This window comes from Grammomys surdaster, unplaced genomic scaffold, assembly GCF_004785775.1.
Source record: "Grammomys surdaster isolate TR1022 unplaced genomic scaffold, NIH_TR_1.0 229, whole genome shotgun sequence".
Classification (NCBI taxonomy): domain Eukaryota; kingdom Metazoa; phylum Chordata; class Mammalia; order Rodentia; family Muridae; genus Grammomys; species Grammomys surdaster.
The window spans coordinates 4210047-4221959 of NW_021604674.1; the positions used below are offsets into that span (position 1 = coordinate 4210047).

An 11913-nucleotide genomic window follows, 5' to 3' on the forward strand; every position below is an offset into this window, starting at 1 on the left:
AGGGGGAAAGAGGGGGAAAGAGGGGGGAAAGAGGGGGGAAAGAGGGGGGAAAGAAAGAAAGAGGGGGGAAAGAAAGAGGGGGGAAAGAGGGGGGAAAGAGGGGGGAAAAGGGGGGAAAAGGGGGGAAAGGGGGAAAAAGATAGCAGGCACTGTGGCATGCCTTTAATCCCAGGTTTTGAGGCAAAGGCAGTGGATTTCTGACTTTGAGGCCAGCCTGATCTACAGAGTGAGTTCCAGGACAGCCAAGGGTACACAGAAAAAACCTGTCTTAGAAAACAAAACAAAAAAAGAAAAAAGTGAAAAGATACCAGAATCTATAGAAAATGACTTGTTTAATCAGTAGTGACACATGAATGGGTATTATTTCTCCAATTTACAGACGAAAAGATCAAGTTCCAGAGTAGCGAAGTGAGTTTCTTGCAGTCCCAGAGGCAGTAATTGGCAGAGCTGGAAAGCAGTGTACATCTGACTCCCCAGCTTTTGGCTGCTTTTGGCCGGTGTGGCTGAGGAGCAGAAGTCCTTGTTCTTGCTCTGGAGCAGCTCCCGGAGTGACTGAGAATGACCTGGGATAATCCTGCTCCTGGGTCTTTTACTGTCTTTCTAGTCATGTAATAAAGAGTTCTGATAAAAGCGATAAAAGTAGTTTGTTTCAGCTTGCCGCAGTTTTGATACCAGCTTATACCAGATAGAGCCGATCCATAAAAGTAAAGAGTGGCAACAGCCAGGTTGTGGTGGCACTGACCTTTTTTGTTTGTTTGTTTGTTTTCTTATTTTATGTGCATTGGTAGTTTGCTTGGTAATTTGCCTGGGTGTATATCTGTATGAGGGTACCAGATCTCCTGACACTGGAGTTACAGAGAGTCGTGAGCTGCCATGTGGGTGCTGGGAATTGAACCCAGGTCCTCTGAAAGAACAGCTAGTTCTCTTAACCACTGAGCCATCTCTCCAACCCCTGGCACTGACCTTTAATCCTGGGCCTTGGAAGCAGAGGCAGGCAGGCCTGGTCTACAGAGTGAGTTCCAGGACAGCCAGGGCTGCACAGAAAGAAACTCTGTCACGTGTGTGTGTTGGGGGAAGGACTCCCCACAAACAAACAAGAAAGAGTGAAAATTAAAATGTGAATTTATTTTGTATTATTTATGAATTTTTGTTTTTTTTTTCTCCAGAACTTTATGAAATCTTTCTTTCAAGAGCTAAAGAACGGTGGAAAAGCTTCAGTGAATCAAGTTCTGATAATGACATGGAAGGTATGGGGGTTTCCAAATGAGAATTTCAAAATCCAGTTACTGAATATACTGGTGGGATTTTTCTACCATGTACCAGAAGCTGTGATAGCTGCTGTAAGTACAGTACCTTTTTTAGTACATGATAGTATTCTGAGTTATGGAAGGGGAACAGGCTTAGAGTAGTTAGAAGCAAGAGGCTAGGCTCTAAGTCTGCTCTGTTTATCCCAAGTCCCAGGTTTCAAGTCCGAGCTGAAGCTCAGGGGCTGAATCCCGTGTTATCAGACCAAGCTGCTAATAAAGGCTGATGTTATTTATCCTTCTGAACTCATCCTTCTCCATCCACTGACCTGGGTACCCAGTCAACTGCACACAGTTTAGTTCTTCCTGTGCTTTGCCCTGCTCTTTGTTCATTTATTTCACCCATAACTCCCACCCTCGCCTCTGCCTGGCCAGTTAGTTTTCTTAATCATTTTGAAGAATTTTTTTTCTTGTATCAGATTATTAAATTTAAGCAAATTTATTTAATTACCTTTTGTACTTTGATAACGGAGAATCATTTTCCTAAGATACTGTTTTTTGTTTTGTTTGCTTGTTTTCTTAAGTAGGTTCTCATTCAATTCAGGCTGGCCTTGAATTGACTATGTAGCTGGGGATGACATTGAACTTCTGATGTCCTGCCTGTATCTCCAAGTTCTGGGATTACAGATGTGAACTACTATTTCCCATTTATGTGGTGCTAGGGATTGAACTCAGGTCTGAGCAAGCACTCCACCAACTAAGCTATATTCCCAGCCTTTTTTTTCTGTTTTTGTATTTATTACTGTATAAAAAGCAAGTTCACTGGGTGTGTTGGCACACACCTTTAATCCCAGCACTCTGGAGGCAGAGCCAGGAGGATCTGTTGAGCTCAAGGTCAGCCTGGTGGTCTTCAGAGTGAGTTCCAGGGCAACCAGGCTATTACTCTGTCTTGAAAAACTCAAAATAATAATAATAATAGATAATAGATAATAGTAATAATGGAAAAGTCTTCTCTTGCCTATAAGTAAAACTCTAACATATATCTTTGAATAAATAAATAGAACTTATCTCATCGTGGTTGTCTATGAGCAGCCACTTTTAAATTTCTTTTTTCCATTTTATAAAAGTGAATATTAGGAAAAGCAAATCTTACTAGGTGGTCAAGGAGAGGACTTGGTTTGAAGAACCATGAAAGAATCATCTTGAAATCGGCTATTTTCTGAAGAACTGAAAATGCAAAGGAAGTGGAAATCATGAAATTGTCTACCAGTGAGATCTCAGCTCTGCATCATTCTTTCATTTATTATTCACTTATTTATTTATTTTGAGATGCAGTCATATCATATGTAGCACAGACTAGCATTGAACTGCAAACTTGCTGCCTCCACCTCTGCCTCCAGAGGGAGGGATTGCAGGTTACATCCCCATGCCTGGCTGGCTCAGTTTTCTATTAAAACAAGTTTTATAAAGTACCAAAATTATACAAATTAAGACTAGAAATATAACTCAATGCTAAAACAATTGCTCAGAGCCACAAACAAAACAGGAAAAAACTTAAGTGAACTAAAATGGCAAGTGTCTGAGAGTAGGTTAGGTAATTCATACCTGTAATCCCCATACTGTAGAGGGGAGAGGAAGGAGAGTCGGGGTTCAGAGTCATTTTTAACTGTATAGAGAGTAACAGTGTAGAGAGTCTGAGGCCTGCCTGGATAACATGAGAGCCTGTCTAAAAAAAAAAAAATCAACAAAACTTTTTGTTATGGTAAATAATGACAATTGTACTTTAGGCTAAATTTATTGAACTTAATAATAATGCAAGGGATGGTGAGATGGCTGAGTGTGTAAACTTATGCACTGTTACGTTTGAGGGTGACTGAGATCAGTAGGTCCTGTATGGTAGCAGGAGAGAACCAACTCCCTCAAGTTGTCCTTTGTGTTCCATGACACATAATACACTAAATAAATAAATATAATAAAAATGTTGAAGCTGGTTTCTTAACTAATAAACACCTGTTTTAACCCCTCTTATATCACCTAGACAACCTGTTGAAAAAAGACTAAGTTTAATCAATAGTGTTCTGTTTAAATCACTGTTTTCTCATTTCCTGTTAGTACTTATCAGTTGTCACATAACTTTTTGGTTGTGATCTTTTCTTAAAATATTTATTAGTGGGGCTAGAAAGATGGGTCAGAAGTTAAGACTGCTCTTCTAGAGGTCATGAGTTCAATTCCCAGGAACCAACTGGTGGCACACAACCATCTGTAATGGAATCCAGTACCCACTTCTGGTGTGAATATGACAGTGTACTCATATGTATAAAATAAATAATTTTCAAAAAAACTTTTACACTATTTTATTTTATTCTATTTTGTTTTGTGTGTTTGAGTGTTTCGCCTGCAGGGACATCTGTGCCTGGTCCCCTAGGAGGCCAGAAAAGAATGATGGATCCCTTGGAATTGGAGTCACAGACAGTTGTGAACCATGAGTGGGTTCTGGGACTCAGACTTGGGTCCTGTGTTAGAGCAGTACATGTTCGTAACTGCTGAGCCATTTCTCCAGCCCCTGTTAGCTTTTCAACATTGCTTCAGCCTCCCTTCTTATGCCTTATTTTAATTACAGTAGTCATTTATTTAATAGTGGCCCACATACCTTGTATATTCCTTTAAAAAAGCTTTTCTCTGTTTCAATTTGGATGATTTGTATTTATCTATGATAAAATGTACTAATCTTTCTCTGTTCTGTCTACTGTATTGTTAAATCTGTCCAAATGAGTTTTAAATTTTATTTGTTATATAATTATATATGATAATATAATTATATAATTCAAAAAGTCCACTTATTCTTTTGAAATTCATCTTTTTCATATCTTTTCTCCCATCTCTATCATACTTTATTTAACATGTATAATAGACAGAAATGTCTGTTGACCCAATAAGTGTTATCTGTAGGACTTTTTCATTATAAGTCACAGTTTTTTATTTCTTTGCATGTTTTAAATTTAAAAAAAATCCTGACACTGTAAATAAAATGATTATTTAAAAAGATATTAATGCTTTTCCTTTTGAGCAATTGGGTTAGGAGCTTATTACCTCAGTTCAGACAGTAATTAAGCTAGGTTAGAGCAAAGCTATTGATTTTCATCCAATTTCCTAAAGAGAAGAACTGTCCAGCTGGCCATGGTGGTGCACACCTTTAATTCCATCATGAAACAGGCAGATGGAACTCTGAATTTGAAGATAGCATGGTTTACATAGTGAGTTCCAAAACATCTAGAGCTACGTAGTGAGATCTTGTCTAAATATATATGTGTGTGCATACATACATATGTGTGTATGTAATTATATAATTTATTTTTTATGTTATATATTAGTTTTGTGTGTGAATTGTGACTGTGGTGTATGCACATGTATATGCATGCATATGAGGGAATGATGTATGTGGTATATTCCACATGTTTATACTTGTATGTATATGGAGTGTATGTACATGCAAGTATTTGCCCCGTGCACCTTTGTGCTCACGCAGAGGCCAGAGAAGAGCAGTATACAGTGCTTTCCTCGGTTACATTCCACCTCGTTCCTTTGAGCAAGGTCTGTCTCTCCCTCAGTTTGGAGCTCTCACATTTTTTCCTGCTATGCTGAACAAGAGAAAGCCCCTTCTATCTCAGCCCCTCAGGGCTAAGGTTAGAGACCTGAATGGGGCCATGTTGAGCTTACTATGTGAGTGACAGGAGCTTAACTCGTACATATGGTCCTAACTACAAAACCAGCCCTTATATTTCTAACTAGGAGTATTCATCTGTCTTTATACTCAATAAGAACTGGAACAGAATTCTTTTACATAAATTTTTGTGATGAATGTATTTATGTTTCCTCAATAAAAGAGGCTAAGTTCAAAACTTGGCTATAGGAGCATATGCCTATGATTTCAGTAATGGGGGTTAAAAGCCAAATCAAAGAGTTCAGTGCTGGCCTTGGTTACAGAGTAAATTCAAGGCCAGACTAGATTGCATGTGAAACTGTTGCCTTATTCATACACACACACACACACACACACACACACACACACACACACACACACGAGGGGGAAGGGAGGGAGGAAAAAGAGGGAGGGAAGGAGGGAGAGAGACAGAGAGAGGAGAGGAGAGGAGAAAAGAGAAAAGAAAGAGAAAAGAGAAGAGAGAAGAGAAAAGAGAAGAGAGAAGAGAGAGAGAATGAGAATACAATGGGCCGGGCAGTGGTGGTGCACGGCTTTAGTCCCAGCACTTGGGAGGCAGAGGCAGGCAGATTTCTGAGTTCAAGGCCAGCCTGGTCTACAGAGTGAGTTCTAGAACAGCCAGGGCTATACAGAGAAACCCTGTCTCGAAAAACAAAAAAACAAAACAAAAAAACAAAACAACACAAAGAGAATACAGTGGTACAATGGGAAGGAAGGAGAGAGGAAAGAGAGAGACACTGTTTTGCTGTCCGTGATTGCTTGTCTATGATCCCAGACCTCATAAGGCTGAGGCGAGAGGATTGATAAGAGTTTGCAGTTAGCCTGAGTTACAGAGTGAGACCCTATCTTGAAAAAAAAAAAAAAGAAAGAGAACTAAAGATGTAGGTCAGAGTTCCTGCCTAGCATGCACAAGTCCTGAGATCAGTCCCCAGCACTACATAGCGTAGGTATGCTGGCACAGGCTGTAATATCTCAGAAGGGTGGAGGCAAGACTATCAGGAGTCCAAAGCTATACAGGGAATTGAAGTTTGAGGCTAACCTAGGCTATGTGAAGAAGCTAAGTTCTAATTCTAAATTCTAGGAAGGCTATTCAGTGTTCCATGAATATTCTTGATTATTCCGCTTTTCTACTTACTTTAACATATAGGTGGTGTTTAAATTTTAACATATAGCTCAGACTGTTTAAATTTTATCTGTTTCTTAATGCAGGTCTATCTGTTGCTGATCGAGAGGCTAGTCTGGAATTAATTAAGTTGGACATATCCCGTACCTTTCCATCTCTCTACATCTTTCAGAAGGTGAGGGTTTCTAATTAGTTTTTAACTACTGCTTCTGCTTATTCAGTACTCAATGGTACAAATTATATAAATCCATAGGCACTAATCATTTTATATTGTTTTTTGGGAGAGAGTCTCACTATTTAACCCTGGCTGGCTTGGAATTCCCTCATAGATCAGGCTGCTGTAGAAATCACAGAGATCCATCTGCCTCTGCCTTCCGAGTGCTGAGATTAAAGAAGTGGGTTACCATACCCAGCCAGGTATTATTATTTTATAATATTTATTTATTTTATGTGCATTGGTGTTTTGCCTGTATGTATGTCTGTATGAGGGTGTTGGAATCCCCTAGAACTGGTGTTATAGACATTTGTGAGCTAGCACCAGGTAGGTGCTAGGAATTGAACTTTGGTCCTCTGGAAGAGCAGCCTGTGCTCTTAGTCACTGAGCCATCTCTCCAGACCCCAGGTATTATTTTTTAAAAGAAAAAAATATTTTAAAAATTTCAGAAGAGATTAGGCATTGTGGTGCATGGCTTTAATCCCAGCACTCAGAAAGACAGAGGTAAGTGGATCTCTGAGTTAGAGGTCAGCCTCATCCACAGAGAGGTCCAGACCTCACAGCTATATAGTAACACTCTGCCTTAAAAAACAAAAGAAACTTCATTTTAAAAGCAGTACTAGAGTAATGGCTCAGTGGCTAAGAGCATTCCAACCATCCCTGACTCCAGTGCCAGGGGAGCTGACTCCCTCTTTTGACCTCCATGGGCACCAGGCACATACATGCAGATAAAACACTCATATATTTAAAATAAACAAAAATTTAAAAATAAAAAAATAATTTGAGCCTTTATATAAAAATGCCAAACTAGCCGGGCGGTGGTGGCGCATGCCTTTAATCCCAGCACTTGGGAGGCAGAGACAGGTAGATTTCTGAGTTCCAGGCCAGCCTGGTCTACCGAGTGAGTTCCAGGACATCCAGGGCTACACAGAGAAACCCTGTCTTGAAAAACCAAAAAAAAAAAGCAAAACTAAAAATTAAGGAATTTGTTTTCTATGGAATAAAATATATTGTCATAGCATATATGTCATAGCATATACTTGTTATGTACTAGGCACTTACATTTTTATTATTATAGTAAATTTCTATTTGAATTATTAATGAATTTGCCTTATAAACTGTTAAGATATAAATACATTGGTTCCAAATTGTTTTGAATTACCACTGAACTAGGAAGAAATTCTTTACTTTTATGTTTATTTTTTACAGGAATAGCTGACTATCTTTAATTTTTAATATTAAGATGCTATTAAATAGTTTATAGTAGAGGCTATGTGATTAATAGAAATTTTTGCTTTTGGGACCAGTGAGATAGTTCAGCAGGTAAAGGCGGTTGCTGCCAAAAACTGACAACTTGAGGTTGATGCTAAGGAGCCCAAGTAGTGAAAGGAGAAAACCAGTTCCTGAACGTTGTCCTCTGACTTTCACGGGAACACTGTAGCATGTGTGTGCCTGTACACATGCACAGTAAGTCAATAAGTGAAAAACAAACACTGGAGCTGGAGGGATGGCTCAGCTCTTCAGAGCAATTGGTTGCTCTTGTATAGGAGCTGGGTTTAGTTTCTAGCACCCTTGTGCCAGATCACAGCCACACTTGTAGTTCCAGGGGCTCTGACAGCGCCCTCTGCTGGCCTCCATCAACCTCTCAACCTCATGTATACACACTGTACACAGATAGACATGCAAGCAGAGCACCATACACATACATTTTAAAAATTACTATTGATAGTAAAATTAACTAACATAACTCAGGATGGCTACTTGGCTTTTTTATTAAAGACAGGGTCTCAGTATATAGCCTCAGTGGGAAATCACTATGTTGATCATGTTGATCTCAAACTCGGGGATGCATCTGCTTTGCTGAGATTAAAGCTGTGTGCGTGGATCATGCCTGGCCTATTTTATTTTTCTGAAATTATATGAAGTTGAAATTGGCTTAGTATAATGACATGTGCAAGTTCCCAGTTTTGATCCTCATGTGTTTATAGGTAAGGTAGTAAAAGAATTAAATAGTAAATTTTTTGCGCTTATCATATTTATTATACTCTAGATTATTTAAAATAGTTTGAAAATTATTTAAGTTGTATTCAAGTGAGTAAATATATTTGATTTATTTTTCAAGATCAAACTTTTATTATTTCTGAAAACATCTTGATAGAATACATTTAGAATATTTTTATATAATGATTAAATGTGCTAAAACTGATCATTTAGGGAATGCTACAGTTTTATAGTTTTTAACATTTTCTGAATATTAACCTAAAGATGACTTACTTCTAGTTTCAAATTTTATGTTTTTTTTTTTTTTTTTCTAAGGGTGGCCCATATCACGATGTTTTGCATAGTGTCTTAGGGGCATATACCTGTTACAGACCTGATGTTGGTTATGTAAGTATTTGTTTCAGTCTGATTTTTACATACAAACATTTTATGCTCACCAGGACAGCTCTTTACAGACACAGATCAAGTGTGTGTCTTTGAGCTCTTGTCTTTGAGCTTATCAGTGTACCTGAAGAGGTAGCTTTCCATCTCTTGCCAGGTGCTTAGGATGAATCTGGCTGTCACCCTCTTATGTGTGCTGTATGCCACGTGTGTATTGTGTGCCACATGTGAACTGTATGCTGCGTGTGCTATATGCTACATGTGTGCTGTATGCCACGTGTTTGGTATATACCACATGTGTGTTGTGTGCCACATGTGTGCTGTATACCACGTGTGTGTTGTGTGCCACATAGGTTCTTCCCATTCAAGCTTTGTTCAAGCTTTTTTTCATTTTGAATCCCCCCTCATTTCTTGTGATTCCCCAAAATTCAGGCTTTTTTAAGTCCAAAAACTTTTTTTGAATTTTAGTATTTTATCTCGTAGACCTCCTTTATTCTTCATATGTTATAATGTGAAAACAACCACTTAATTTTCATTAAGATGTATTTTTGAAAGATTTAGACTAAGAAGCTATGAAAGCTAGTTGGTACGCTGAGATAGGCTCTTAGACCAAATAAAAGCTCATTTAATTTTTTTTCTGATTTATTAAACCCTATCACATGAACAAATATAAAATTAGGGAAATTCACAGCTATTACAAGTTCATAGTAGTTGCTTTTAATGGGAAGAAAAACAAAATTGACAAATTCTTCTTAATATCAATTTGTAAATGTTTCGGAGAGTATCTAAACTGTAGACTCATTTCAGACCATTTTTATTTCTCCTTCCTTTTGAAGGTCCAAGGGATGTCCTTTATCGCAGCTGTTCTCATCCTCAATCTGGAGGAAGCAGACGCCTTCATCGCGTTTGCAAATCTCCTAAACAAGCCGTGCCAGCTGGCCTTTTTCCGTGTGGATCACAGCATGGTATGAACATTTGGGATAGACTGTGTTTTCCTCAGAAGTTTCCGTATTCTGAATACCTGCTTAGAATAAAAAACATGAAGAAACTGAGGTAGTCTAATCAAACAGACAAAATTTTCATTGAATTAAAATTTTGGAAAACTTGAAGCAACTCAAAAGAGTTGCTAATAAAGTTTTCTATTAATATTAACAACTTCTCTTTCTGCAGTATATTATATTGTAATTTTATTTATTTTTTTCTATGTATAGATGTTGAAGTATTTTGCAACATTTGAAGTATTCTTTGAGGAAAACCTATCCAAACTATTTCTTCATTTCAAGTCATATAATCTTACACCAGATATATATTTGATAGATTGGTAAGTCACTAAGAGACATAACTTTCTCTGTTTTTTTAGGAAATACAGTAAATCAGATAGGTGAGATTATACATATAAAAGGCACTTTTCCTTAAAAATGAAAAGGTTCACCATTTTGCAAGGATCTATCTAAAAACATAGACTGGAGCCAGGCTTGGTGGCGCACGCCTTTAATCCCAACGCTTAGGAGGCAGACACAGGAGGATCTCTGAGTTCAAGGCCAGCCAGGTCTGCAAAGTGAGTTCCTGGGCCAGAAGGAGAAATTCTGTCTTTGAAAATGAAACAAAAAAAACCATAGACTGGCTTGAAATTAGTTTCTGGTTTTTTTATTATAAAAGTGACTAGGGAAGAGCCGTAGACGTTGCTCGGCTACTGCAAGTCAAGTTCTCTGGCCGAGAACCCGAGTTCGCTTCCAGGACCTTGCTTGAGCAGCTTCACCATAGCCTGTAACTCCAGCTCCAAAGGATCTAATACCTTCTGCCTTGTAGTCATCACACACACACACACACACACACACACAACACACACCTTTTTTTTTTTTTTAAATAAGGGATCTGGGAAGAGGGTCAGCATGGGAAAGCTTAGCCACACAAACTTGATAGCCTGAGTTGGACCCCCAAACCTATGTACAAATCCAGATGCAGTGGTACTTATCTCAGCCTTTCAATGCCCACATGGGAGACAGAGACAGGAGAATCACTAGGGAGCTAGCCCGGGGTAATGAGCAAAGCATCAAAAGCAAGAGAGACCCTGCTTCCACAAGGAGCAGAGCAAGAGTTGACTCCCAGTGGTAGTCCTCTGACATCACACTCATCATGGCTTATCTATGCTAGCCTGTACACACTCACACACCCATGTGCAGGCATGCACACAAAATAAATACACACTCTTTTTTAAAATAAAGAGTATAGTAATTCCGTGAAATGTAGTGAATTGTAGTAGTGGATTATCTTATTTAATGCCTAGTATATACTAATTTCTTAGAAAAAAGTAGTTGCAATTTATTCGTAACATACCAGAGCTATATTATATGGTAGTATTTCTTTAATACAAGGTGTTTTTCAAAGCTTTATCTAAAGCTCTAAATTAGGAATGATTCTCTATTGAGATGCTAATATATAGTTTCTTATTTCCAATATGTTCTGTTCTAATACTGAGGATTTGTGTGGTAAGCAACAGCCAGTTAACTTTAATAACACTGATAAATTTTGATAAGAAGTGGAGAATTTGGGTCTGGAGAGATAGCTCAGTGGTTAACAGCACTGGCTTAAACTGGTTCAAGTTCCAGCACCCTCAAAGTGGCTCACAACTGTTTGTAACTCCAATTCAAGGGCATTGGATGCCCTCCTCTGGCCTCGTCGGGTACTGCATGCACAGACATACATCCAGGCAGACACATAACATTTAAAATTTTTTTTAGTAGTTGTGGAATTTTATTAAATTTTAAGTCAGGGGTTCTAGTTCAGGCTGGCCTTAAACTTTGTATGTAGTAGCTGAGGATGGCCTTACAATTCTCATCTCCATAGTCCACCTCTCAAGCGGCAGAGTCTCAGGCATGTGCCACCATATGCAGTTTATCCAGGTTAGGCTGAGAGTGATATCCAGGGATATCTATCTTGCACGATAGGCAGGTGCTCTACCTCTAAACCCAGACTAGCTATATGCTTTGATGGAAAAATTAATAAGCAAATAATGGCTTTGATCAAATATGGTATTTTCCTAGTCATTTGGGCCTTTTCCTTTCTCCTTCCTTTAGCAAGACTAAATATTATACTCAGTCTTACGTTAGGAAAAATTATAAATTCAAACTCAAGCATTCTGATTTCAGAGACCCGTGGCTCTAATCATCACACTATTTTACCCCCTCACTCACACACCCAGGTTTATTCTAGACTGTCTCCATGTCCTCAC

At 38.5% G+C, this 11913-nt stretch overlaps 1 protein-coding gene across 3 annotated transcripts in view; it reads left to right on the forward strand.

Moving 5' to 3' along the window:
- Tbc1d12 (TBC1 domain family member 12) overlaps window positions 1-11913 on the forward strand; it is an 82515-nt gene that overhangs the window by 66142 nt on the left and 4460 nt on the right. For all 3 annotated transcript variants that reach the window (XM_028773499.1, XM_028773500.1, XM_028773501.1), the window contains 5 exons: window positions 1167-1247; window positions 6172-6260; window positions 8616-8687; window positions 9518-9646; window positions 9893-10002. In XM_028773499.1, the coding sequence (XP_028629332.1) occupies window positions 1167-1247; window positions 6172-6260; window positions 8616-8687; window positions 9518-9646; window positions 9893-10002 (481 nt within the window). The remainder of the gene's footprint in view (window positions 1-1166; window positions 1248-6171; window positions 6261-8615; window positions 8688-9517; window positions 9647-9892; window positions 10003-11913) is intronic.